The sequence below is a fragment of the Muntiacus reevesi genome, chromosome 7 (genome assembly GCF_963930625.1).
Source record: "Muntiacus reevesi chromosome 7, mMunRee1.1, whole genome shotgun sequence".
NCBI classification, from domain to species: Eukaryota; Metazoa; Chordata; class Mammalia; order Artiodactyla; family Cervidae; genus Muntiacus; species Muntiacus reevesi.
This window is the reverse complement of record NC_089255.1, coordinates 43693414-43721019: the sequence shown is the minus strand read 5'-3', so window position 1 is coordinate 43721019 and position 27606 is coordinate 43693414. Positions and strand designations below refer to the sequence as shown.

The 27606-nt window shown below is 55.2% G+C and overlaps 1 protein-coding gene across 4 annotated transcripts; it reads right to left on the bottom strand.

Annotated features, from left to right (window-relative positions):
• Window positions 1-27606, bottom strand: RBPMS2 (RNA binding protein, mRNA processing factor 2). 4 transcript variants are annotated; one of them, XM_065940113.1, is made up of 10 exons: window positions 27306-27606; window positions 27096-27192; window positions 26638-26830; window positions 10572-10649; window positions 9976-10014; window positions 9176-9238; window positions 8714-8864; window positions 8078-8226; window positions 1398-1467; window positions 1-1144 (listed from the first exon to the last, which is right to left on the bottom strand). In XM_065940113.1, the coding sequence occupies exons 3-9, from the start codon at window positions 26737-26739 to the stop codon at window positions 1405-1407; spliced, it is 645 nt and encodes a 214-aa protein (XP_065796185.1). In that variant the 5' UTR covers window positions 26740-26830; window positions 27096-27192; window positions 27306-27606; the 3' UTR covers window positions 1-1144; window positions 1398-1404. The 4 variants fall into 4 exon arrangements, with proteins under 4 accessions (XP_065796185.1, XP_065796187.1, XP_065796186.1 ...); XM_065940115.1 differs by having other exon boundaries at window positions 1-987; XM_065940114.1 differs by lacking the exon at window positions 27306-27606 and having other exon boundaries at window positions 27096-27272.

Below are 27606 nucleotides of genomic sequence, written 5' to 3'. Positions count from 1 at the left end.
ATGATTTCTTTTATTTTGCGTTTCATATATTATCCAGTTTCACATTCTCACAGGCTCAGCAATTACAACAGCCACCTCGTCTCCCAAGTCTGAAAACGGCAAGACGGCCACGGCCGTGGCCAAAGGCGAAGCACTGATGTGCTCATGAAACAAAAAATTGCACAATTTTTCCTTCATTTTTCTTAAACTAATGGCTGACGCTAAGGCTCACTGCTGGAGAACGGAAACCCTTTTCTTCTTCATGCCTCAAACGAAAACGTTAAACTTATCTGACAAGGCGGACAAGGTCTCTTCAATAATTAATTGCACACACACACGAAAAAATCCTTTATGTTGCATAAATATTTTGTTACACAGGGTACAAAAATACTTTCACTTTTTTGGTTGGTTTCAAAGTTTGGAAAGAATGAGGAGCCATGGCAGGGGTGAGGTGTGTCAGGGAGAGGTAAGCAAAACGGGTAGAGAAAGGATTTTCTTAATGGTGGTTGGCCCATCTGAGGAGGAGAAAACAAGAGGAGCCTGATTTGAAATGACCAGGAAAATGTTCTGTCTGGGCTGGGTGGCCCTTCCTGTTCAGCCTGGAAGTGAGTGGGGTGGTGGTGGTGGTGGTGGGGTGCCAGCCGCCGGGCGGAACTGGCTGCGGGGCTTGGTCCTCACTGAAGCCGGGTGGTGCAGGGCAGGGGTGTGGGGAGAGGGACCTGGAATGATGAGCTGTTAGTGGCCAGGCCTTGTTGCCATGGTGACCCAATGTGAGAACAAACTGTACACTCACATATACACAAGTTTAAGTGTCTTAATTCATGCCAGAAAACATGCAAAATTAAACGCCTTGTGTCTTTGAGGTGGGGCTACGGAAGCAGATTTGGACTGGAGGCCGGGCCTTGCTCAGTCCCCAGGGAGGCCTCCCCGCTGGGCCTGGGGTCCCAGTGAGAAGGCCCCTGAATCCAGCCGTGAGGCCTTGGAGTGGGGCTGCGGGACAGGACAGGGCTAAAGAGGAAGAGAGGAAGGAAAACAGTCCGCTGAGTCAGGCTTAAAATTCACAGTCTTTGGAGGGCAGCAGCAGCAGCTCTGCAGGGCCGCCTGGGGACAGGGGGCGCTAAGGGCGGCTTCCTCCCCCCGGGGCCTTGAGCTGTGGTGACAAGACCTGGAGGGAGGGGGGAGAGAGGGGGCCGTGAGCAGAGGTGGGAGACTGGAGCAGGACCCAGGCCCACCCCCTTGCAAGGTGGAGGGTAGGGGGTGGCAGGGTTGGGGGAGTGGGGAGAACCAGCCAGAGTGCCCGGTGCAAGCTCAGGTCGGGTGAGCACCAGCGAGCCCCCAGGACTTGGGCAGAGGAGCCGTGGCCCTGCAGGAGGCCGGGCTCTGGGAGACTCTGTCCTGGTCTCAGAGCCAGCACTTACTGAAGAACTAACAGAACTGCCGATATTTCCATCCTGGCTGGGTGGTATCAGAGGAAGGGTACCAGCGCACCTGTAAGAGAAGCCAAGGTTAGGAGCTGGCCGAGCAGTCCCTTCGCTCAACGGGGGAGCCCGAGAAACATGGCCTTCCGTGCCCCTGTCCGAGTGCAGGCGCTGTCGTCTCTGATGGCGGGGTCGGGCCAGTTACTCACCGCTGGGTGTCACTTTCCTCATCCCCAAAATGGGAGAGCGCCTTCTGACCTGCCTCCTCTACAGGACGGAGGTTCAAATGAGAGGACGGTCGCAAAGGTGTTCTCGCTCCTCCACTGAGTCTGGCAGCAGTGGGAGGAGGCCTGCGGGCCCCAGTCTGCCCATCCCCCTTCACCAGGAGAGTGTGGGACTCCTGACATCAAGGAAGGGACCGAACACATCTGCTCTCAACTTCTTTGAGTCTCAGTGTCCTCAGAGTTCCAGAACAGACATGATTAAGCCCCAGGGTGTGACTGAACTTGAGTAAACTCCGGGAGACAGTGGAGGACACGGAAGCCTGGTGTGTTGCAGTCCGTGCGGCTGCAACGAGTCGGATGCCACTGAGCGACTGAACAACAACGGAGTCACAGGGTGTCCACAAGGATCAGATAAGGCAGAACATAAAACCTCGTTAGAAACCAGAGTCCGTGTGGTCTCCAAGCGGTAGGACTCCCAGATGTGAGTCCTGTCCTCGTAGGAGTCCAGGGAGTCACAGTCGTAACCCAGCTGACGCTTCCACACCCATCCACCACCCCTCCTGTCCCCTCCATCATTATTGTTGTTTAGCCACTCAGTTGTGTCCAACTCTTGTGACCCAATGGACTACAGCCCACCAGGCCCCTCTGTCTATGGGATTTCCCAGGCAAGGATGCTGGAGTGGGTTGCCATTTCCTTCTCTAGGCGATCTTCCGCACCTGGGATTAAACCCACATCTGCTGCACCAGCAGGTGAGTTCTTTACCACTGCGCCACCAGGGAAGCCCATTCCCCTCCATTACAAGACTCCTAATTCTAGTGATTTGTAACCTACCAGCTGAGCCTGCCAGCAACCTCAACCCTGAACTTGCCAGAGGGCCCCACAGAGCAGTGGCCCCAAAGCAGGATTCCCAGAGAGAGGCCAGGAAACGACACGTACGGCCTTCTCTGACGGCCGGGAGTCTGGATCGTGAGCTGTGCTGGGGGCCAAGCCCAGATCGCGAGGAGGCTGCCTGCCCCAGTCACAGACAGCACGTTGGCCCCCGGCTGCCTAGGAGCCCCCGGTTGCCTAGGAGGGTGGGGGCAGGGCAGCACAGGGCCCCGAGTCAGGGGTTGGGGGAGGAGAGCTCAGAGCAGGGAGCCAGGCTTCTCTTAGGAAAGAGAGGGATGGCTCAGGAGACGCCTTGGGGAGGAAACCAAGCAGCAGCTGGGCACAGAGACAATCTTCATGAAACTGGACAGTCGGGCCCAGCACCCACTTGGCTGCCGAAGTCCCCGCCGCCGTAAGCAGAGAAGACATCAAGCAACGCCAGGCTACCTAGCGGCTGAGAACTTGCTCCTGTGCCCCCTCAGAACTCCAGGTGCTGTTCTGTACAGCTCAGGACCACCCCGTGCTCAATAGGAAGTTGGCGCTGGTTCCTCTGAGGTGCCAGGACACCTGGCACATGGCACAACTGGGTCCCAGGCCACCTGCCCAAGGCCAGAAGGACACTCTGGGCTCCAAGGATGGGGCACCGCTGCTGCCAGCACACGGCTGACCCTGACCTGCCAGGACCACCTGGATTAGGACCCACATCACATGGACAGGGTCAAGAGCCTCGTGGAGGCTCAGAGGCCACCTTATTTTCTCTCCTGTCTTTTAAACATCTGGAAGCACTTCCCACCCTCCCTGGCTGACAGCTGAGTGGGAGGAAGCCTCTCCTCCCCTTTGCTAAGCTGTGGGCTGCCCTCCCAGCTGGAAGCGCAGCTGGACACCAGAGCTCACTCCCCAAGAGAGGGACGACGAGGAAACCAGCACCGCTGCCACAGGATGAGCCTGCAGCCAGTCCAGCTCAGGGAAGCCCTAGTGGGCCCAGACCACCACCCTTCACCCAACCTCCGGCTGGAGCAGCTCCTCATCAAGGAAGCGCAAGGCAGGCTGAGTGCCCTGCAGGGCTGGAGCTGGGAGAGCGTCAGATGAGAGTAGGAGGAACCCTGGAGGCCTCCAACCCAGCCTCCTCCCACAGCGGTTGCTGAGGGGCCCCTGCAGCAATCCTGCCTCATCCGGCCCATCCCTCTTCACTAGGTGCTGCGCCCTGCACTCCAGAGCCTGAGACAGCCACTGCCTCCTCGGGGAGGAAGTAGAGGAAAGCCCTCACTTCTGATCTTGGGATGGCCGTGCCACTGAAGTGGACAGAATGTCCTTGAAGCGCTGTGCTTCCACTTTTCCCAGATGCCTGGGAGAGGCTGGTGGTCCAGGTCCCTCAAGAAGCACAGTCCATTCCAGCCCCAGCTCAGGCTCAGGGGTCACGGCCAGCTCAGCAGGGAGAGAGCGGCCAGTCCCCTCTCAGGTCCTCCAGTTATTCAGAGGGGGCTTGGGAGTCCTAAGTGGCCATCCCACAGGGACAGGCCATGGGCATCCAGAATGCCTACAGCTCCAAGAGGAGCAGCAACCAAACAAAGGAATTGGGGGCGCACACTCTGTCCTCCCCCAAACCTGGGACTGACGGAGAAGATACACCAAAAGGTGGGCGAATGGATGAATCCACATGAGAAGAAATAGGAACAGCCAACAGATGCCGGAGCCTCGCTCATCACAAAGTCAATTTTGGGACTTCCCTGGTGGTCCAGTGGTTAAGACTCCAAGCTTCGTCTGCAGGGGGCATGGGTTCGATCCCTGGTTGGGGAGCTAAGATCCCACAAGCCACGTGGTGCAGTCAAATTCAACAGTACCCAGTCTTACTTAACCCAGATCGGCAGGTCTACACTTTGACCTTGTGATAGTTCTAGGAAATTTATGATAAGGAAAACAAGCAGGACAGGTGCCCAGAGAGGTGTGAACAAGGGCGTCTATGGCAGCACAGCCTATCAGCGCAAAAAGAAAAAGTGTAAACAGCCTCAGCCTCAGTTGCCTGCCATCTACAGTGAGCGAGACACACTTACATGATGGCAGGACAGCCAGAATGTAGATCTACACTTACTGACATGAAAGCATGTCCCGATATTTTAGTTCTAAAATGATTAAATACGTAATTTGTGTGAAAGGTTCATACCCAAGGATTTACTTACACTCCTACGTCCAACCACCTACCAAGTCTAAGGACTAAAAGTGCTGATATTTTGGGGAGCAGCAAAGGGAAAAGAGAAAAAGCCCTATCTATTTCTCCTCATGGATGTAGACCTCTAACAGCTTAATGCTTAGGCACTTGGCACATGCCAGATGCTGCTCTTAGAGGTTTTCACACACGAAGTTCATTTAATCCTCAGAAAAGCCCTCTGAAGTTGATGCTATTATCATCTCCATTATATAGATAAGAAAAGAAAGGCAGGGGGGTTTGTGTAACTCATCAGTAAGTGGCTGAGCCAGTATAAGGGGGTTGGGGACAAGGGCCACAGTGAAAGATCCATATCCTCAGGTTGAAATGGAAAAAGATGTCCAGGTTGGGAGGGCCTGGCATGCATGGGGACATGCAGAACCCTGCTTCTAGGCCAACATCTTCATGTGCCCAACGCTAGCATGCGCCTGCCACCCAAACCCGAAAGGAGATGTTTCTATCAAGATGACCAGAAGGTCCAACAAGACAGCCTCACTCGTGCCAATACAGATTCAGACCTGAAGCATCTAGCTCGTCCCCTTTCTTCCTGCAGGTCTTGTCCTCACTACACGATGACCCCGTTCAGTTTCGCCCGGGCTGAGCTGTTGGCAGAGGGCAGGAGGTCAGGATGTACATGTTGGGGTAAGAATGGAGGGACCAGTGTTCATCCCCTTTTGTCTACTGGCTGCTGCCGCCTCTCCAAATCACCTCCTTACCCCCGGGGAAGAAAAATGCAGGTTACTGATCCTCTGAGTTCAGAATAACCTCCTTAGTGTCCACTTCCTTCATGTAGGCATTTGCAACCTCCACCGCTGGGGCAGCACCGTCGGGGGTGGGGGGGGGCAAGGAGGGGGCTCTTGGAAGTTAAAGAGAAAGTGCTACTACTTAGAAAATGCTTTTAGGGACTTCCCTGGCGGTCCTGTGGTTAAGAATCCACCTCCCGATGCAAGGGACATGGGTTCAATCCCTGACTGGGGAACTAAGATCTGACATGCTGTGGGGCAACTAAGCCCGCAAGCCACAAACCACGGGGCCAGTCCAAGGGCTCTGGAGACCCCATGTACCGCAATGCAGACCCAATGCAGCCAGGAAGGGAGGAAGGGAGAGGGGAAGGAAGGAAGAAAATGCTTTCAGGCCTTTTACTGCATTTGGTCCTGAGAGTGTGTGTTACTGTCAAGGACACAGCTGTGCAGAGAACTCAGGTAGCGGGACCTGGACTAGTCACCACCTGATCCAATCACTTCAGGCTGCCTCCAGAAAAAAGCCACCATCCTGCGGGGTGGCCTTCACCCCACTCCCAGGGAGGCCAAGGTGACAGGAGCTCAGGCACAACGAGTCCTCTAGCCTCAGAGGTGACCGGGGGGAATCAGACAGTAATGACATTAAATGTGTGCTGAGTTGCTCAGTCATATCCAGCTCTTTGTCACCCCATGGACTGTGGCCCGCCAGGTTCCTCTGTTCATGGAATTCTCTAGGCAAGAATACTGGAGTGGGTAGCCATTCCCTTCTCCAGGGAATCTTCCTGGCCCAGAGATCGAACCAGGGTCTCCTGCATTGCAGGCAGATTCTCTACCACCTGAGCCAGCAGCAATGTTAAATAATAACCATCAGCACTCCCTCTATGCTTACAGGCTACCAACCATCCTATAAAGGAGCTAAGACTATCATTTCACAAAGAAATGAAGACACAGGGAGGTGAAGAAAATTGCACAAGGTCACAGAGGTGTTGAAAGAGAGACAGGGCTTAGACGGAGGCAGCCACGGGGTATGGGGAGGGAGGGAGCAGTCTGGAAAGGCAGACGAGAGGCGGGCACACAGTCCTGCTGCACAGAAGCTTAGGAACAGGGAACGGCACACCACTCCCAGCCAGCTGGGGGCACCACCCTGAAAAGGGCAGCGATGTCGCTCCTGAATAATCCGACATTCTGATTGTCCTGGCTCCTAGACTCTGCCTCATGTGGTCATGGCCTAGCATCTCAGAGCGGATAGGGGCAGAAGCTCTCCACCCAATCTGGTCCTGCCCTCTCGTTTTGCAGACTGAGGACCACATGGAGGCCCAGAGGTGAAGTCACCTGCCGAAGATCAGGTGGCCAACTAGTGGCAAAGCTGGGATCAGAGGTCTCGTGGGGCCCTTGCAGTTAACACCCCCCCCACCCCACTGCTTGGTGGGGAGCACCATCCACCTTCTGCACTCCGCCAGGTCACCAAGGACTGTCTTCACTCACGGCTCTGTGCCTACCACAGTGCTGGTCTGCGGTCAATCCCCAAACAGTGCCCAGGAGAGGAAGAGCCTTGCCACCTCCCGGCCTAGATCAATTTTCCAGTGTCTGTGATACACAGCTGGGGAGGCTACCAACGGCAACCACATGTCTGCCCTCGTTCAACCCAAGCAGCTGTGGCCCGGAAACTCTGTGAGGGTAGCAGCCAGGGAATCTGAGTCCTCCACCTTGGGGCTGGGTGAGTCCTTCAAAGGCCTGGGATGGGACACACACTTGGCCCTCCCGCAAGCAGACCCCCCAAATCCTCCCATCTCAGCTTCCAGTTTCTGCAAACCCTCCATCCTGGCTTCTCATTTCCTTAAACCGCTCATCTCCTTCCACTGCCCCAGTCAAGTGACCTGTGTTCCCCACCTCTCAACAGCCAAGCTGCTCTTCCCGAGCCTCAGCTTGCTCACCTCGCTGATGAGTGGCCCAGGTGCGCTCACCACGCACCCCAGCTCCCCTGTCTCTGCGGCACTGAGGCACGACTGAGGGCTGACCACCTGGCGTGGTACCCGGCGTGGCACTGGGCAAGCATAGAGCCCTCCTAGCCCAGCTGTATCTCCCACCCCCAGAAGCGCTGGCTGCATCTTCCGCCCAGCCTGGAGAGTGTCCAGGCTCGGTGAACATGAGCAAATGACCAACGGGCACCTCAGAGGTTCCAGGTGCAATTCTAGTCCCTCACATGTCTTAACATTTAATTTTCACAACAACCTGAGGCAGATAATACTATTCTTAATTTCCAGATGAGTAAGAAAAAACAAAAACATCCAGACAAATCTCTCAGAGCTTTCTGGAGTTCATGAAAACAGGAGGAGGCAGAGGCGAGTCTTCTGGGCCCGGGGACCACTCTATCACCACAGACACAATGGGCATAGCCTGCCCACAGGTGTCTAGTGGACCCATGGCAGCTCCCACACTCCGTGTTAGCAGCGTAGCCTGAACGTGGCTTCACAGCTTATCCTCTCCTCCCCCTGTCACATCCCAAACCCCAAAGGTACCGTCAAGCAAGCAGCAGTGCTGTGACAGCTCTGGGGAGCTGGGCGGTCCATGGCCAGGTAGGAGTGGAACCTGGCCAGCTCAGAGCCTTCCTTCTCCCCCATCCTGCTTGTCCCGTCCAGGCTTACCTGAGCATGCAGGGCGGCAGCAGCAGCGGTGGCGGCTGGGTAGGTGAACGCAGTATGTGAGATGGCTGGGGTCAGCTCCGTAGTGTACAGAGGGTAGGGGGCCCAGGCCTCTGGGGATGCGGGGATCAGAGCGGCCCCCATCAGGTCATCTGCAGCAGAGACAAGAGCCCCCATCATCAGAATGCTGGCTCCCCCTTGCACCACCCCATTCCGAGTAGAGAAGGGTACCCAATGCTATCGTTGAACATGAGGTTCCCTTCTCAGCTCCCCCTAAGGACCCCTAGACTCTAGGAAAGAAACCATAGTAACTTGGCCAGGCTTAGCAAGCATCCTGTCTGCTTCAAGAAGCCCTCAGATGGGCTCGTCTCAACCAAGAGGATCAGAGCGGGCTGTGAGGAAACTGGGCAGAACCAACAGCTCAGGAGCTCAGGAGCTCAGGCTAAGGTGCAGCAAAGGCTGTGGGGGTGAAAGGAAGCCTGGGACCCACGGGCACGGGTAACGGTGGGTGCAAGAAGCTCCTGGAAAAGGGGGTGAGCATCCACTCCCTCAAGGGTGCCTTCTGCATGCAACTTCATCCACAAGGGGCCCCAGCTCTGCCAGGTAGGAGGCAGCAGACGGCCGCTGAGTGCCACTCACAGGGGTCCCGTGCAATGAAGTGTGCTCCAAGGGCAGGGTGAGCATTGGTGGGATTTGGTGTAGCCATTAGCTTGTTCTTGGCCATCTTGGTGTTGGCTTTGGCAAACTCTAGCCTCAGGGTCTGCGGGTTCTCAGGATCAAAGCGAATACCCTGTGAGAAGAAGAAGAAGGGAGAGGCTTTACTCTGTGGGACCCAGACTGTCCACTGCAGCCCCCATGATCTATCCTGAAAGACTCAGCCACACAGGCCAAGACAGAGGACACGCTGGTTGGGCCTTGTGAGGAGTGGCATTTGGCACAGATGGTAAAGCCAGAGATTCTGCCCCAGGAAGGTTGGGGATGATACATGTGCGGGCCCTTTCCTTAGGTGTGGAGTGGAAGAAGGTTTGCAGAAGACACAACAGAAATCCCGCTGTCTAGAAGTCTGTGGGTTGGAGAAAGGCCTGTTCTCCATCTACTCACGTTCAATGCGTTCTTGGCTGCTTCTGCTCCTGCCCGGCTGTCAAAGATCACAAAACCAACAGGCTAGTAGGAAAAAGAGAGAATACCCTTGCATCTCTCCCAACACTCCATCTCCCTCTCAAGCAAACAAAACAAATATATATATATATATATAAATCTTGTCCATATCCTCCTGATGTTCAATAGGAAGAACAGTGAAAGGTTCTTGGGCACCAAAACTCTCCCACCCAGGTACCCCCTTCTGGGAAATGATGCCAATAGAGCGTTACCCCACTGCATGGAACGTCTCCCGCTCTTCTGCTGTTGCTGTTTAACGCAGGCAGGTAATTTAGTGTTACTGTTTTGCCCAGCAAAGAAGGGAACACTGATGTATCAAGAGCATGGGAAGGATCCAGGTTCAATCAAGGGGCAACAGGTTCAAAACTTTTCCAACTTCATTCTCCCAAGGTTCAATCCAGACAACAAACGGCCCCTAAAGACTCTGGGCCCCAGAACTCCTGGCACTAGAAGCCAGGGCACAGCCACCACCTCCACGGTCCTCAGCCTCCAGCCCCACTATAGTTTCTCAAGGGCCAGAGAGTGGGGACCAGGAGCTGACCGGTAAGGAGAGGGAACCTGTCTACTTTTTCATCCTTTTACAAAGGAGGCTATTTTTTCATCAGCCTAGGACAGGACCAGGATGACAGGGGGCAGGTATCAGCTGCTAGATGCTTCAAGACTGAGAACAAGAGAACTGGCTTAGGTTCAAGCTCAGCAGTCGGTCGGGGCTGGGAGGAAAAAAAATCTTGGAGAGAAATTACCTGTCTTGATGTGAGCTTGATCAGGGACCCTTCATACCCCTGCAGAGAGAGGTGATCATTAACAGGGAAGGTCAGATGCCTCTGTTGTGCTACCCCAGCCACCCTGCAGCCCCACCTTTCCCCAGCTCACTCTCTTCTCCCGCCCAAAGGCGACCCACCCAGACTTCCACCCCCTGCTGAGGGCCCTCAGCCCTCATCACACAGCCTAGCACAAGGGGTAGGCATCACGTGGCTGCATTCATCCTTTCGTGCAGAAATTCCCGTTTGCTCCATTGGCCTGTCATCCGGAAGCTCAGACCTCCCCTCTTTTTCTTATCCGAAAATGGAAAATGCCACGCTGAATCTCAAAGATTCCTTATATGGCAAAGTCTACTGAGGTTCTACTGTCTCCACTTTACAGATGAGAAAACAGAGGCTCAGAGGGGCTCAGCAAATGACAACAAGCCACATGTGAGTCAGCCGAACCAGGGCAGAGAGCCAGGTCTGCGATCACAGCTTCTAACAGTTCTCCTGCTGCCCAGCTCGGGTCTGGACTCATTCCTGATGCTTCTCCTCCATCTGAGGCTCTGCCCATGGGTGGCTGGGTCCAGACTCACTTTGAACGGCCTGAAGAGCAGGTAGAGTTCTCTGGGTTTAATATCCACAGGGAGCCCACTGACGAACAGTGTCCGGACCTGGGGAAGAGACCACGGTGGTGAGGACCAGGCTTATAGGAAAACAAGGATGACGCCTTCTCCTTCAGGAAACGAACTGGAATCCTTCCAAGGTTTGAAGGAAGAATTCAGGATTTCCTGAGCCTCCTTTAGAGGCTGAGGCAAACGAGCACTCAGAGTTTGACAGCATTTAATCTTTCAGAATCCTTTCTGGACCCTCCCCTCTCTCTGGATTCATCCTGCAGGCGTCACAACAAGCACGAGCCAAGCACCTCTGTGCAGACTGTCCACTGCCAAACAGCCCCAAGGAGAGCCCTGTTTAACGAGAGCACAGACCAAGGACCCCTCTGAGCCTTGAAGAAAGCTATGGTCTCTGACCTCCAAGAAAAGCACAGGTAGAAACGTACATATTTTTCAGAAGATGCCATGGACCCCTGGGGGAGAGAGGCTCTGTCTGGTTTGATGGGGAGGCAAAGAAGTAAACTCCACACCCTGGAGTGATTTCATCAGAGGGCCCAGCATTTTCACATCCATCTCTTCCCGCTTTCTAAGCCAGATGTAGGCTCTTCAGTGGCCAGGTATGTGTTGTGTTCTTGCTTCTCTGCCCAGCTCTCTGTAGGGTGCTGGTACTAAATGTTTACTGAATAAGGAGCTTAGGGAAGGAGTCAGAGATGGAACAGATGCTGGGCTTTGAAGAATGAGTAGGATCTTGCCAGCTTCTAGTGAGGTGTAAGTTTCAAGCCTTGCCCTCAACAAAGTTACAAGCTGTAAGTGAAGCTGGGTCTCAACACCAGGTGCCCATCTCGTGACTCAGGTTTGGCAAACCTGACCTCCTGAACGGTGGGTCAGGAGAGGACTGGCGGGAAAACCTTCTTAATTCACCTCTGCTGGTTAAATGCAGCCAGCAAGATCAGATCAGCCAATAATTATTACAAGGGAAGGAGATTTTCCAGAGTGTAGATCCATTAAAAACATCTTAAAACTGTGCTTTCCTGAGTAATGAAAAATCCGAAAGAGGAGAGCTTCCCCATACACTTGACTCCTGTTTTGTTTTTGGCTGCATAGCTTTTGGGACCTTAGTTTCCTGACCAGGGATCAAACCCTTGCCCTCAGTAGTGAAATCTCAGGAGTTCTAACTGTTGGACTGCCAGGGAATTCCCTCAATTCCTGTTGCAAGTCGCATCTCATACCATGAAGCCAAAAGTAAGTATTCAACTCATCACTGACAACTAAGAACAAGTTCACATGCCTGATGGCTCAGATGGTAAAGAATCTGCCTTGCAATGCAGGTCTGAGACCTGAGTTTGATCCCTGGGTCAGGAAGATCCTCTGGAGAAGGAAATGGCAACCCGCTCCAGTATTCTTGCCTGGGAAATCCCACGGACAGAGAAGCCTGTCAGGCTACAGTCCATGGGGTTGCAAAGAGTAGGACACAACTGAGCGACTAACACTTTCACATGCCTCAACATACCCGTCACGTGGTTTATTCTTGAAAGCCTTTAATGTGCCACATCCCCCTCCAAAGGCACCAGAGAACTTCCTTGCTCTGATGACGGCCTGCGAGATGAACCCAGACCGTAGCCTTTCTGGAGACAATGGCACAAACCAGGAGCCCAGAGCAGTCAGGCAAAGTAACACTCAACACACACATTCTCTCTCTCCAGTGACACACGTGTTAACAACAGAGACAGGAACCGCTGCTCGTAACCAGTGGCCCGGCCCCACCCCACAGGAATGACTCCAAGCCCGCAGCTCATAGAACGGGTTAAGGACAGCTCCTTCTCTCACATGAGTTTCCGCCAAGAAGCAGAACTCCAGCAGAATCCCCTGCCAGTTTGGACACCCCCGTCCCCTTCAGTGATGCCTTCCCTCACCACACACACTTCTGCTCCTGGGCCGGGGGTGAGGCCTCCCTATGCCTCACAGCCCTTGGCCGCTGTGTCCCTGCACACACAGCTCCTGAGCACCGCCCTGTTCCAGAAACATCTGGGAGAGACCAGACAGCCCAGGCTCCAGGAGGGTTCGATCGAGCTCCTGGACTTCAGAGGGCAGCTGTCCTCGACACCCCTCTGCCCTGTGATGAAAGGCCTCTCATTTACATGTAAGCCCCCAAACAGAAATGTCTCTCTCAGGTCACGCAGCTTGTTTTTTTAAAGGCAGAAGGACTCAAAACCCAGGTCTCCCTCCCAACTGCTCACCCAGACTGGTAGAGACGATGCTTGCTCTGGGGTGCCAGACTGGAAGCCTAGCCTACCCCAGAGAATGGACTCAAAGTGCACAAGCCAGTCGGGGCCCTGTTCCCTCCTCCCAGGATGAGGGGACAGACTTTGGGTCAAAGACACAGAACCAGAGCTGCCTCGCAGCAGAAACCTCTGCCTCAGTCCTCCCCAGGGGCCACCCATCTCACCCCGGCTAATTTTAAATCCTTCCTCCAATGGCTCCTTTCTGGCCAGACTTCCCCAGAGGCCCCCTAAATAGAAAGTTCTCAGCACAAAGTTTCCTGCTTGAGGAAGCAGACGGGAGTAAGTACGGGGGATCTTTCCCTCATTCCCAGCTCAGACCCTGGTTTCCAGCCTTCTCTGGGCTACATGACTCTTCTGCTTCTCATCTTTTAGGTTCTAGAGGTTACAATACAGGTCCCATCCTGTCCTGGGCCATCATCTCTTAGAAAGCAAGCCAAGGTCAAAGCCGTGATGGGTTAGGTGGTGGGCCCCCGTCTGCCAGGTCACAGACCCATTGCTGGGAGGCTAACCTGCATGCTCTCCTTGGTTTTTACTTGACCCTGGACACCCCAGCAAATAACGTGTCCTCTGTCTGTCCCCTTTCACAGACATGGAAACTGAGGCCCCAGAAAGGGCTCATGAAAGTTTGGAGCAGAGCTGGGTAAGACCCAGGAAACCCTGATTCAGCCATCCGTGCCATTCATCTGGCTGTGGGGAAGAGGGAGCTGCGGCTGGGCAGCCTCGTTAGCCCCAAGGATGGGTCAGGTGCTGCCACGCATCCACCCAGGAGCCAGGCCCTTCCCCCAGTGCCTGTTTAGGATGACAGCAATGTTTCAGTGACAGAAAGCATGAGCTCAGCAGGCTGGCAGGTCACATGTCGAGACGACAGTGTCCAGCGCCCACCTACCCGTTGTGCTGCTCCAACTGCGTTAGGTCCTGCCCCAGTCCACTGACCCTAGGTCCCCAACAAAGACCCACAGAGACCCGCTGCTTGGCAGCCGCTCATGCTGCCCCACAGCCCGCCCTTCCTCATTCCTTAACTAAAGGGCATCCACCCTTCAGGTCCCTCTATTTCCTCACCTCACTTTCCTTCAAGTCTTATGAAGGCCCTTAAAGACCCCCTTTACTGGTCCTACCGGTCTGCACTCACCTGGACTCCAAAACCCATAGGCAGGAGACAAGTCTCAAAACTTTCCTATCCTCCAAGGTGTTTATAGAGCCTCAGACCTACCCCCCTCGGTCCCTCCAAAGGGACTCAGAGCCACAGACGAATGTGGCCGAGCATAGCAGAGTGATGCCATAAATGGGAAAGGCTTTAGTTAGCGAGACCAGGTTTGCATCCCAGCTTTATGCTTGGCTTGGCGAAGCTGCTGAATCGCTCCGAATCTCAGTTTCCTTATCTGTGCAGCACGGATATCATCTACCTTCCAGGATGACGAGCACACTTCATTTACTCTATGCCCAGCATACAGGAGAGGCCCAACAACATGCTTGTTCACTTAGGGCTCGGGTAACCTTGGCATTTACCTGCACAAAAACCTCACCTGTCAGGTACCGCAAGCCATGTAGTTATAAGCCTAAGGAGGCTGGGGGGCTTTCCTGGTGGCTCAGTGATAAAGAATCCACTTATCAATGCAGGAGACGCGGATACAATCCCTAGGTCCGGGAAATTCCCTGGAGAAGGAAATGGCAACCCACTCCAGTATTCTTGCCTGGAGAACCCCATGGACAGAGAGGAGCCTGGCAAGCTACAGTCCTTAGGGTCACAAAAGAGAAGGAAAAGACTGAGCAACTCAACAACAGTGAGGCTGGATCAGGTCCAGATCAGACTGGGGCTAGGAATGTACGGGAGATGACCTTAGGCAGTCGTTGGATTCTTTAGTGCTCCTCTTCCCCAGGGAGCTCATGTCCAAGGTGGGAAACACTGGAGATCAGCTAGTTCAACAACTTCATTTTATAGATGACAAAACTGAGGCTCAGAATAGGAAGCTGACAAGGCAATCTAATGGCACCGTCAGGATCCTTAGGTTTGGCAGGGACAGACACATGCAGTTACTTCTGTAAGGTCAGGTCAACAGTCCTGGGTCCCAGGCCAGCATTGGTGACCACTGCTCCATGCAAATCACTAGTGCCAGCCTCACGACAATCGGACACAACATTCAGCAGAGAGTCAAGCACAGACAAGGCGTCAGGGACCAACTACCATTGATACAAGATGGAAAGATTAACCAAAGAACCCACGGTCTATTCCACAAAGCTCGCCAGGTGGCTCAGATGGTACAAGAATCCGCCTGCAATGCAGGAGACCTGGGTTCAATTGGGAAGATCCCCTGGAGGAGGGCGAGGGAACCCACTCCAGTATTCCTGCCTGGAGAATCCCATGGACAGAGGAGTCTGGAGGGCTACAGTCCATGGGGTCACAAAGAGTCTGACACAACTGAGTGACCAATACTTTCAACACAAAAATGTTTTAGGGCAATTGGAGGAAGTATTAAGGGGTTGCTCATGCAATCCCAGGCTGCTGGAAGGCACCAGCCTTGTTAACCTGGGCCCTTCTCCTTCCATACACTCACTCTCTCCAAAAGCATTCACACAGGCCAAGAGAACACCTCTCTTGCCACGAAACGTGGAAAGCAACCACGGTCCTGTTGAAACAGTCACTTTCATGGCATGTACCAGCAGATTATGCTGGACCACAGCCTCATCCTTGGCATAGTTAGAAGGCAAGTTTGGAACAGGGTGGAGAAGGTAGTGATTGGGGAGGGGTAGAGAAAAGATAGGGAATCCTTTGCAATCCCCTGGTGGCCTAGTGGTGAGGACTTGGCGCCTTTACTGCTGTGGGCCAGGATTTAGTTCCCTGTAGGGAACTAAAGATCCCATAACCTTCGTGGCTCAGCCAAAGAAAGAAATGATGAGCAATCTTTCGAGGCCAGTGAAAGAAGACACATGTTGAGGAACCTGCTGGAAGCATCAAATTCAACACAGACCAGGAATGTGGCCAGAGAGGTGTCCCCACACAGGACCATCACAGACACGGTGTACGGCCTTCATGACGGTCAGAAGCAGACTCACTGGAGGCCCCAGCCAGCACCGGGCCTGCGTAAGGCAACAGGCTGACCTTCAGCACAACGCTGTCCCCAGGCAGCATGGCATGGGGCTCCCGATGCTGCTGATTCAAGCAAGCCCTGCTGCCCATCCTTCCCTCAGGCTGCCGGGAGCCAGGGCGTCCAGCCCACAGGCTATCGCTGGTGGGCAGACTTCCTGGGGCCGGCTCGGTCTTCCCTGTGTGGTCCTGGGCCCTTTTCCTCCAGCTAGAGCCAGACCTCGGGTGCACAGAGCTCCCAACAACCTCTGGCCTGCTCATCCCTCCTCCCATGCTCTGGGGAGGGGCCGAGGAAGGCACAGGAAGTGGGGGCCTCCACCCTCAGCCTTACTTCTTTTTTTCAGTATTTATTTATCGTTATCTTGGCTGCACTGGGTCTTAGCTGGAGGCGTGCAGGATCTTCGTTTCCTCACGCGGGATCTTCTTTGTGGGGGGCACAGACTCTCCAGTTGTGGTGCGTGGCCTCCAGAGTGCCCAGGCTCGGTAGCTGTGACACGCAGGCTTAGATCCTCTGAAGCCTGTGGGATCTTAGTCCCCCAGTCAGGGATTGAACCCGCGTCCCCTACATTCCAAGGTGGATTCTTAACCATTGACCACCAGGGAATTCCCCCTCAGCCTTTTTCTTTTTAGACTGTGCTGGGTCGCTGTTACATGCATGGGCTTTCTCTAGTTGCAGCGCATAGGCTTCCCATTGCGGTGGCTTCTCCTGTTGTGGAGCGCCGGCTCTAGGGTGCACAGGCTTCAGTGGTTGTGGTACGTGACTTAGTTGCTCTGTGGCATGTGCAATCTTCCCGGACCAGGGATCGAACCTGTGTCCCCTGCCTGGGCAAGAGGATTCTTATCCCCTGGACTACCAGGAAGCCCTATCAGACTTATTATGAGGCACACACAGGGCCCAGGCCACATGGCAGGGGTGGGGGAGTGGGAGGCTGGGGCTTACAGGAGGCAAGCCCCCATGTAGGATAGGATGGGGGCGTGGGGTCCACAAGGCTACTCCCTGAAGTCATCCTGCCCTAGTGGGGGGGACCCCACACTCAGTCAGCCCAGGCCGGGGCCTGGCTGCTCCACCTTCATTTGCAGCATAAACACTCAGCTTCCCAGGTAAGGGCAGCAGCAGAGGGACACTGTGGCTGAGAGGCCACATATGAGAGGCTCTATATGTACCAGTTTCTTTTGTTGAGTCTCAGCTGTAGCATGCGGGTTCCTCTCTAGTTTCAGTCTGCGGGCTTAGTTGCCTCACAGCATGTGGGATTTTAGTTCCCTGACCAGGGATCGAACTCGCATCCCCTGCTTTGGAAGGCAGATTCTTAACCACTGGACCACCAGTGAGGTCCCCGCCAGCTTCTACAAGAGATGAAAGGGGTAAACACTGCTGTGAAAACCGTCGTTCATCCTTGGATATTAAACCCCCTTATCCTTTAACTCCAAAAGACAACACAGCCTCCTTCCAAACCCCAGTTTTGTACTGTCTGAGACAGCACCCTGGACTCTGGGGAGCCCCTGTTTGGGGCCCAGATCTTTGTCCACAAAGGATGCTGAGGTAGAAAATACCAGGGCCACCCCCATCCTTCCCCCACTCCCAAATAAATCCCAGTAGTCCACCAGGAACACTACTCACTGGAAGAGAACTCGTGAACCCGTGCCTTCTAGGCAAATCTCTGCCTCACAGGACTAGGAAACTTGACTCTGGGCAATAGAAACATCACACCAAAGAGATAAAAAACAATCTTTGAAAACTGATTCCTTGTAGCAATCCTTTACCAACTCTGATAGTTAGAATACAGTCCAGAAAAGGAACTGTTTCAACTGTCCACTCCATCAAAACATCTTGCTAGCTTTGAACCCTGCCTGCTTGCTGCTTAGCACAGGGAGCCCTCCTGGTGTCATCTGGATGGAAAACACCACATACAGAAGCGGGTGGGGGAGGAGGGAAATCCAAACAGGGGAAAAACAAGCCTCTCGTAAGCCCCTCCCACATCCTTCCCCAGCTCCCAGCCCTCTCCAGCAACCAAAATGCACAATATCTGAGCTGGAAGAAACCTTATTTTTAGCTGAGGTCCAGGGAGTTGCTCCAAGTCACCGAGCGCGTCAGAAGTACCCCAGTGTCCCTGGGTGCCCAGCTCACAAGTCAAGGCTCTTTGGCAGACCTTGATCTCACAACACCAACCCACTCAGAGCCCAGTGGGGGTCAGCCTTCGGTGTCCAGAACAAGTGGCCTTCAGCATCTGAGCTAGGAGGGCAGAGGGATGACTGGGGGAGCACAGAGGTTCCTCTGGAGGATCCATGGTTGGTCTTAAACAGCGAGTTATATAGGGAAATCAAAGGAAAGACTGCCAACTCTCAGTGGCTGAGTGGGAGCAGCCTTGTGCAGTGGGGAAGGAGCTAGGAGTAAAGCAGGGCCCCCCACAGCCTCAGGAAGACCCGAGTCCAACCAGAGGCCCAGGACACCTCATTCCAGCATCTCACTACCGCCCCTACCAGCCAGATCACGGGAGTTTATGAGCTTCAGACTGCATTATATAAAGCTTGCAGTTTTCCTGCTGCAAACGTCCACTGCCCATCATCACGCCCAGGTCAGCTCTGGCTTCTCCAAGGGGAAAAGAACCATTGAGAACCAAGACACAGGACTCAGGCTCAGCTTCCTGCTCGGCCAACAGAGCTGACACGGAAACAAAAAGAAAAAGTGCCTCCAGCCAACTATCAAAGAGCCTGATTGAAGTCCCAGCCCTGCGGCCAGGGAAGTGGCTTCAAGGCCTTCACCACTGCCTCAGCAATAGAGAGGAAGGGTGGGCTAGATTCAGGGCCCTTCATGCTCTGACCTTCTAAGAAACCAGGGAAGGGGGAGAATGTGATGGAGTCTCCGAGTGATGCTCGGGCACTGTCCTCCATGGGCTCAGGGCTCCTACACCTTCTTTTTTGCCCACAAGATGGCAAGGAAAGCAGGAAAGAAGGGGACAGAGGTTGTGAGGGTGAGAAAGCAGGATGCCGGAAGCCAGGCCCTGGGGGTTTCAGAGGGGTCTCTCTGCTGGGGCAATATTGCAGCTGCCAAATGGAAACCTCAGAGCAGGCACCGTACCCCTGCAAAGATCTCAGGGGCCTGGGCCTTTTCTGCTGTATACGTGTGTCAGGGGTGGGGTGGGACTTGGTTCTGCCTGCGTCCTGTGCTTAGCCTTGGCACTGGTAGGTCGCTCTTACCCCTCCCAGGGGAAATAAGTCCCTCTCAGTGGGGCCACTTGACGAGAGATGGATGGAATGTGGTGACATGGCCCGCAGACCCAGGACTTATAAGGGCTGAACAAGGACACGGGGAAAAGAGCAAGCAGATACAGCCAGACAGAAGAGCAAACAGATACAAACACACACGCTCCCAGAACCCCGGGGCCTCCCGTGTCCTCCAAGGAGCTCAGGGCTGCTCAGCTCCCAGCTAGGACGCTGCCCGGCTTCCCTCCAGCAGGCCCCCCGAGGACACCTCCAAGTCACCACAGTCCGACCTGGTGGGGAGAAGTCCAAGCTTGGGAACTGTCCCACAGCACTGTGCCTTCCTCTGACAATTCCGGCCCCAAATCACACAAATCAGGGTCTGGCTCTAAGGCCCTACTTTGGGCAGCACTTTGTAATTTCCACTTCTTTCACACCTACCATGGGAGTGTGAGCCTGAAGGGCCTCTGATGTAACAGGCAGAGTGAGAGGCCCATTTTACAGATGAGGAAACCAGCTCAGGAATTAGGTGCCTGGCCAGCCATTGGCCGAGCTGGGGGTCAACTCCAAGTTGCCTGGGAAGTTAGGGCGGGAGGAACTAAGACGGCCTAAATAAAGCTTTGGACCTTATAGTCCAAGCTATTTCTAGCCCCAAGAATGGAAGGCTCCTGATCGTGGGAACACACCTGGTCACAGCTGCTGCGAGCCCTGCTCTGCACCTCATTAGGGAACCCAACCAAGCAGCATGAACTGTGCTATGCAGACTCCGTGCTCCCAGGCTGGCTGGAGGCAGGGGCCCGGCCTGCTTTCCATCTGGTTCCAGACAGAGCCAGAGGACTATGCTTTCAGAGGCAACTCAGAAAGACAGGCTCACAGGGCCTCCAGCACCAAGCTTCCAGGCATGGCTCCCTTCACCCCCTGTGCCATCCACCCATCCTGTCCCTCTTACTGCTGTGTGCTCAGCCAATACCCATCTACTGCCTGATCCTGTAGCTGGCAAAGGTTGCAGGTATCACCACTGCTACACACCACCCCACAGATTCAAGGAGTTGTCCTAGGGAAATCCCATGCCCTTCCCCTAGCTCCAAAATCAGTACCTCCAACCCTTAAACCATGTAACATTAATCCACTGAACGCAGGACACCATGCATCTGAACACAGAGCGCTGAGCCCTTCACATGGGTACCCCACCTGACTGAGGCAGATGAAGTCTGATGAGTTTCCTAAAGGGATGCTCCTGTTGGGAGAGGGTCTCTGTTCAGGGATGGAAATGTTTCTAGAACCTGTATTCTAGTTTGGAGCTGCCCTTTCTCCAACACAGTAGGACCCCTCTATCCTAAGTCGTGCTCAGCTACACATCAGATCAGGGACCAGTCTGGGTGGAAGTTCTTCACAGCTGTGAGAGCAACAAAAGTTCCCCAAACTGGTTTCAGGTCCTATTCCAAAAACTTCTCCAGATCTTTCCCAATTAAAACACCAAACTCCAAACACACAAACAAACAAACCACTCACTTGGGAAGAGGGAAGGTGGCCAACCACATAGAGGAGGTAGAGACGCCAGGACACTCAGCTCGGCATGGTTCAGGTCAGGCCCTGTCCTTTCTCCTTGAGGGCGCTAGCCTTGGTCAGAACTACACAGGTAGCCGCGATGACTTGACAGTCCACGGCCTGTCCTCAGTCAGCTCTAAATGGCTGTAAATGACCGACGGGCCAAGACAGACCCTCCGACTACACCCAGCCCCTGCTGTACTCTGGAGGCACCCAACATGGATGGATCCACCAGCAGACTCTTCAGGAATGGAGGACTCAACGATCCTGCCACCCATCTAGCCTTGACACACCTCACGGGTAAACTTATTCTTCCCATCCAAGGGTGGAATAGGGAAAGAAGCTGAAAGTGTGGAGGCCATGCTGGTCCCTGGGAAGACAGTAGACAGGGTTCGGCATAGGAAGCTCTGTGGGCTGTCTGCAGTTCCCATCTCACAGAAGCGTGGTTTCTGAAGTATAGGACATGGGCTCTGCCTCAGGTCCTCACACTGTGCCTGGGGTGTGAGGTCCCCTCTGAGGCAGCCAGGGTCAGGGGATGGCAGAGAACTGACACGTTGCCAAATGTTGCTGCTGCCCAAAATCAATGGCTGAGCAGAGGCTGGGGGCCACCAGGTGCGGCCAGAACCCAACACTCTAGTTGAGCTGTTGGTAACCCGGGATGGATGGCCTTGGACCAGGAGCTCAGCCCTCAGGGCAGGCGGGAGGACTCCTCTTCTCTACCTCTAGGACTCTCTGGAGAACCAGTGTGATAAATGGGTGGAGATAAAGCAAGCTGAGTGCTGAAAATTGATACTTTCAAACTGTGGTGCTGGAGAAGACTCCTGAGAGTCCCTTGGACAGCAAGGAGATCAAACCAGTCAATCCTAAAGGAAATCAACCCTGAATATTCATTGGAAGGACTGATGCTGAATCTGAAGTGCCAATACTTTGACCCCCTGATGCAAAGAGCCAACTCATTGGAAAAAGACCCTGATGTCAGGAAAGACTGATGGCAGGAGGAGACGACAGAGGATGAGATGGTTGGATGGCATCACCAACTCAACAAACGTGAGTTTGAGCAAAGTCCGGGAGACAGTGAAGGACAGGAAAGTCTGGCGTGCTGCAGTCCATGGGGTCACAGAGTTGGACACAGCTTAGTGACTAAACAACAACAACAACAAACAGGTAGAGAGCATAAGAGCAGAACAAAACATTGCACGGTTCATATCCTGTCTCCAGTTACAGTACTGGCCAGCCTCCTCTGCCCTGCTCCACCCCAGAAATGGAGATGAGAAATCAGAATGTCCAACAGTGAATGATACTTAGAAGTTAGTTCTTACTGGGGCGAACCAGTCAGGTTGGCCACTTACAGGGAAAGAGGAGATAAGGAGACCCAAGAGAAAGGTAAGAGAATGGCCTCCCAAATGAAAAGCAGTCACTTTAGAGTTACTTGAAGTACCCCCCTCTTTCTTTTCTTAAGTTAAGATGCCCAAAGCAACAGGAAATCAAGGGGTTGGGAGGTGAGGCGGTCAGCCGCAGCACAGGCTATGAGGGGGATGTACTGTCTGTAAAGAATTCACCTGATCTGGTTTTTATCACCACACAATAACAATTCTAAACATCATCTGTGATAAACTGCTCCTCCCGCAGGGACTGACAGCTCCCACCACCCAGTCTCAGGATGCGACCAACTCACAGAGAACTAGTCTGGAGCCAGCCCTGGGCTTCTATTTGGGACCCTGTAATCACCTAAAGCTCAGCCCTAAAGAGCCTGAGATGCAGATCCTCTCCCCTCTCCACCCTCAAGGGTCATCCAAACCCCCAACATAAAACAGAAGAGCCAGCAGAGTGTGTTAAGAGCAAACTCTGGGTTCAAACCCCAACTCAACCATTTACGAGCTACATGAAAGCTATTTAACCCATGTCTCAGCTTCCTCATTTATAACATGGTAATAAAATAAGTACGTTACAGTGCTGTTATGAGAGTGAAATGAGTTAAAATGGTCAAATGTTCAAAACAACACCTGTTATAAAGACTAAGATATGGGTTCACAGTACTGCAAATAGTTCAGTCTTTCCATTAGGTTATCTGAACAGAGGAGACACATCCCAGCAATCCCCAGGGCAGAGGGGAGTCTGATCTACCAGAACCTGTCTGGATTGACCTGCTTGGGTCCTGTTTCCAGGTAAAAGCCCAGAAGCATAGATGTTTCCCTCTCCTTATCCCCTAGAAAGTCTTCAGACAGAGCACCAAGATGTCCCAGATCCTGGCAAATACTTTTGATGGCAGAAAAAAGAAAGGGGGCAGTGCCCAAACCATACACTGGACCCTAAAATTCCTTCACTCATTTGAGAGCTAACATTGACCTATCCTGCCAGAGGCTAGGGACCAAGCTGGTTCTTAAGAGACCCCTAGGGGACACACGATGGACACTGGAGTACCAGACCTGCAGGAATTTTGACCCAACTTTAGTGGATGCGAAGGACAAAAATGGGGATGGAGAACATGGAGGGGCCAAGACTCAAGTCAAGCTGTAGCTCCCTGAGCCACCATTAACCCTGCCTTTCTGTAACCATTGAGCTGGTTTAAAACTTTTTTAACTTTTAGAAAATTGAACCTCACCCCCACCCCCAAGATTCCAAATACCCCCCTCCTCATAGGGGGCCTTCAATGAATAATTACTATTACCTAATACTACCTTGTATCATGAAAGTGAAGTCTCTGTTTTCAAAATAGAATATACTTTCAAACCAAATCTATCTTTCCCCAGAAACACTTTAACTATCCAGCCATCCCTCAAGAATCACTAAGCCAAGACAATGCTTGGGTCTGAGTCTGGGCAGCATCAGAGGCAAGCCCAACCTGAGCTGGGTTCTTGTGCGGTGGTATAGCCTCACCTGGAGCTCAGACACCAGCCAAGACACACCGGGGGGAGAGTATAGCCTTGACATTGAAAGGTACACTTGATTTTCTAACACATCTCCTTCCCAAGTGACAGAAAAATGCCGATTTCCTCCCAAGCCTGCACGATCTCAGGCTGTTCATATTGTGGCCCCCAGCATCACTTCAACATAGCAAATTCCCCGCAGTCACTCAAACAAGTCATGAAGTTCCACAGTCCACCCCTATTTTTATATGCACTATTCCCTCTTCTCGGAATGCCTCTACCATCCCTCCAGGTCTAACCACCACCTGCTCAGCCACATCGTCTTTGCTTTCCTAGGTTCGCTTGAGCTAATCTCCAATAGACAACAGGGAAGAGCCAGCCTAGGTCAGCCATGAGAGGAACCACCTCTGCTAAGGTGGATTTCCCCAATGGTGGCTCTTGGGGGTTGCAAAACTGCCTACCTAGGGGGCATCTAAGCTGAAGAGAATGTGTCCAGTTCCTGCTCAAACCACTGATCTGAGATGGAACCCTGGCTGAACAGTCTTTGGCCGGAGAAAAGGGGCCGACTCTCGTGCTACATGACCAGAGCAGATGTGGGGCTCCAAGAGACCACTGTGGCCCTTGGTTTTAGACCTCTGTAGTAACAAGAAGCCATGCTCCCTCCCCTCCCCAGCACCAACTGCACTGATTCCCTGAAGGACTACAGGGCCCACCTCTGCCCACAAGGAGAGAAATTCTACTTCTTGAGGGTTCTGCCCTCTCTCTCAGAAAAGCTAGTTAGAAAAAAGTGACCAGTACCTCAAATGATTTCTCCAAGACTTTAGACTGGCCACATGGTTCACCCTTCCCACTTCAAAGGGGTGGGTCTGAGGGTCTCAGGCAGGGTAAAAGCCTTGCTGAAGTCAAGTGGTTCTGGGTCTATGTCCAGCTTCACAGGAGATAGACAATTTCAGTAGAGACCACACACACACAGCAACCCTGTCACCCTCCCCCAACTCTCAGGGAGACTCTGAACAACCAGGTAAGGTCGGGATGGGGTCCTCAAAGCCAAGAGCCTGTCAGCATCAAAGTCCAAGACAGACAAGGCCTTCAGAAGCAAGAGGTCATGCCATTGGTGGACTGGGGCTGGCACCAGGCCTCTGAATTGCTAACAGTGGGAGCTAGCCCTGTGACCCTCCCTCCACCCCTCCCACAGTGAGGAGCCCAGCCCGGCCCGGCCCGGCCCCCGCCGCCATTCTGCACCAAACCTATAGCACGGAGGCCGGCACCACTGGAGGGGAGGCAGGCAGCATCGCCAACCCCCACCACAGGCTCTGCGGTTTCTCCCGGAGACCAAAGGGAAGGGAGCTCAGGGTGGATAACTGGCCCTTGGTTTCCTGGGCAAGAGCATGCCGGACATGGCAGGAAGGGTCTCCTGGCCCTAGAGTGACACAGCAGAGGCCCCTCTAGAGAGAGTAAAAGCAAGGAAGCCTGCCTCCTATCCACACCAGTTTTGTCTCCGCCGGCCAAGCTTCTGGTCTCCATTCAATGATAGCCTTAAGGCTATATTCACACACCCACCCCTCCACCCCGTATAGACACACCCTCCCGGGTTTTGCCACATCCAATTAACCACCCAGCTGCTGGTGATTCCACGAAGCCTTCGGACACCCTCCTCCTAACACGAGGCCAGTGAACATTCCTTGTAGAATCCCGCCGGGGCCAGCTTTGGGGTCCTGGCTTGGCTGCCAGGGCAAAATCCGACAGAGGAGAACCCGGGACTGAGAGTCTTTAGGCATCTCCTTCTCAAATCAGTCAGTTGACATCTTTGCCAAAGCCCAGGCTCTGGGGCCGTGAAGAAAGCCCGTCTATCCCGCCATAAGTACAACTCTAGTGAACCACGGTGCCGCGCAGCCTGCCCAGGCCTCCAAGGTCACGAGGAGGGGTCAGGGTGGAAAGTGCAAGGGAGTGAGCGTGCCGCCCGCCCGCCGTGCTAATCGCGCTCAGTTTCTCTCAGCCGAGGCGGGAGTCCCGGCCATGCGGGAGGAGCGCCTCAGAAGAGGACAGCGAGCCGGGCGGAGTGTGGGGAACGAGGGACGCGCCGGCAGCGGGCGCGGGGCGGACGCGGCGCAGCTCGCCCACCGCGGAACGCACGGACGGCGGCCGGCGCGCTACCCGCCCCTAGCCCGGGAGGGCGGGGAGACAATGCCCGCCCGGCGGGGTAGTCCAGGCCGCACGCCCCCGCCCGCCGGACACGGGCTGCTCCTCCCCGGCCGAAGGGCAGCGGCGGGAAGGCGCCGGGAGCCGCTGCCAGACCGCGCGGGGGGCCGCGCGCGCCCCGTCGCCCGCCCCCCTCCGCGTGCGCTTCACCGGGCCGGTCCCGGGGGCGCAGACCCACCTCCTCCTCCAGGGCGCCGCCGGAGCCCGCGCCGGTGCCCGCGCCGGTGCTGTGCTCGCCGTCCGGCTTCAGGTTGCTCATGGTGCGGGGGGTGGGGTGGGGCGGGGGTGGCGAGGGGAAGGGAGCGCTGAGGGCTAGCGCGGCGCCCGGCCCCGGCGAGGAGGTGGGGAGGGGCGCGGTGAGCAGTGCGCTCCGGGGGTGCGGGGTGGGGTGGCGGTGAGAGGGGCAGCCGCCGCGTCGGGTTGGGGGGTCACATCAAGTTTGGCGGGTGCGGGAGGCGGGGAGGGGGTGCGGCGTGGGGAGGCACCGGGAACCGGAGCGGAGCCGGAGCGGCCGCCGCCTCCGCCTTTTCAATGCGACCGGCGAGTGCGCCCGCGGCGGCGGCGGCGGCGGGGCGGGGGGCGGGGGGCGGGCGTCGGGGGAGGGGGCGGGCGCCGGGAGGCGGCGGGGGGCGGGGGCCGGGGGCCGGAACCGGCCTCAGCTGGGGCCCGGCCAGCCCCCTCCCCCGCCCTCGCCGCGGTCTCCGAGGGAACGCACAGCCAATCCCCGCCGCGCGCTGCGGGCTCGCCCCGGCCGGGGCTGCGACGCGCCAGTCTCCGGCGGGGCTTTCCCCCTCTCTCCCGCGTCCTTTCTCTCCCTCTCCTTTTCCCCTTTCCCGTCTCCACCACGAGTTTTTAAACTTGGATGAACTCACCCAGCGAACTTTCTTAAAGGGACCGCGCGCAGCGCACCGTCCCAGCCCGCCGGAGGTGGGGCTGGGTGCCAAGCGCCCCGCGCTCCCTCGTTCCCTCGTCATCTTCACCCCGGCGGCCCCACGCGAGGGGGCGCCCGAGGCGCGACTCCAGGGTCGTCGGCTTCAGGAAGGAGTCTCCGCTTTGAACTCTGACCTGCGGTTCTGGGTGTTCGGCGCGCTTTCACCGCCCACCCCGACCCCCCATCTATCCATCCAGCCCCCGTCCTCCGTCTCCTTCTTCCCTCCCAGCGTCGGACCTTGTGGAGGGCCAGGTTCTGGGGCTCAGCGCCAAGGCGGGGCTGATACCTGGGCTTCGGCCCGGGCTAGGCGCAGTCTGCTGCGTGACCTTGAGGAAATTACTTCCCCTCTCTGGCCTCAGGCTTCCAGCCCAGAGGGTGGGACTTAGATCTCAAACTCACCTCCCGCCGGCAGTCACAGACTAGGACTCTGGGCTGGGGGACGAGTCTCGGGGATCCAAAAGGTTATTAGCCGCTGGAGGCGGCGCTGGGTCGGTACCTCGAAGGACCGAAAAGGTTTCATTCATGCGCCCCACCCCCAGCTTTAGGGTCCTCGCCTCCTCGGCTTAAATACCACCCAACACATACACACACACAAACACACGCACGCACATCTTTTCCTCCTCTCCTCTTCAGAGCCCGAGGCTTGGGCACGGCTGCGGTGACTCCCCCCTCCGCGAGTCTCAGGGGCGCGGCCCCGAGTTGGGTTTTCCTTCAGACTCTTGGAAACCCGCGCCGACCGCTGCCGGCCCCCGAAGCCACCTTGTGAAAACCCGAGCCCACGTCGGGTCGCGCTTGAAGCGCAGCAGCCTGGAGCCCCTCGGAGCTGCTCCAGGACTGGGCTTCTCCCCAGCGCCCCCGTCCCCGCCTCGAGCTCCGGGGCATCCCGGCCAGAGGCTCGGTCGAGACTGGC

What these genes read in the sequence shown, in the direction of transcription:
- RBPMS2 (XM_065940113.1), bottom strand. Translation starts at nt 26,739, where the DNA reads ATGACGAGGGAACGAGGGAGCGCGGGGCGCTTGGCACCCAGCCCCACC. An exon ending in TGCTCTTCAGGCCGTTCAAA is followed by an intron (nt 10,015 to 10,571) that starts GTGAGTCTGGAC and finishes CTCTCTCTGCAG; the next exon opens with GGGTATGAAGGGTCCCTGAT. An exon ending in CAGCCAAGAACGCATTGAAC is followed by an intron (nt 8,865 to 9,175) that starts GTGAGTAGATGG and finishes TTCTTCTCACAG; the next exon opens with GGTATTCGCTTTGATCCTGA.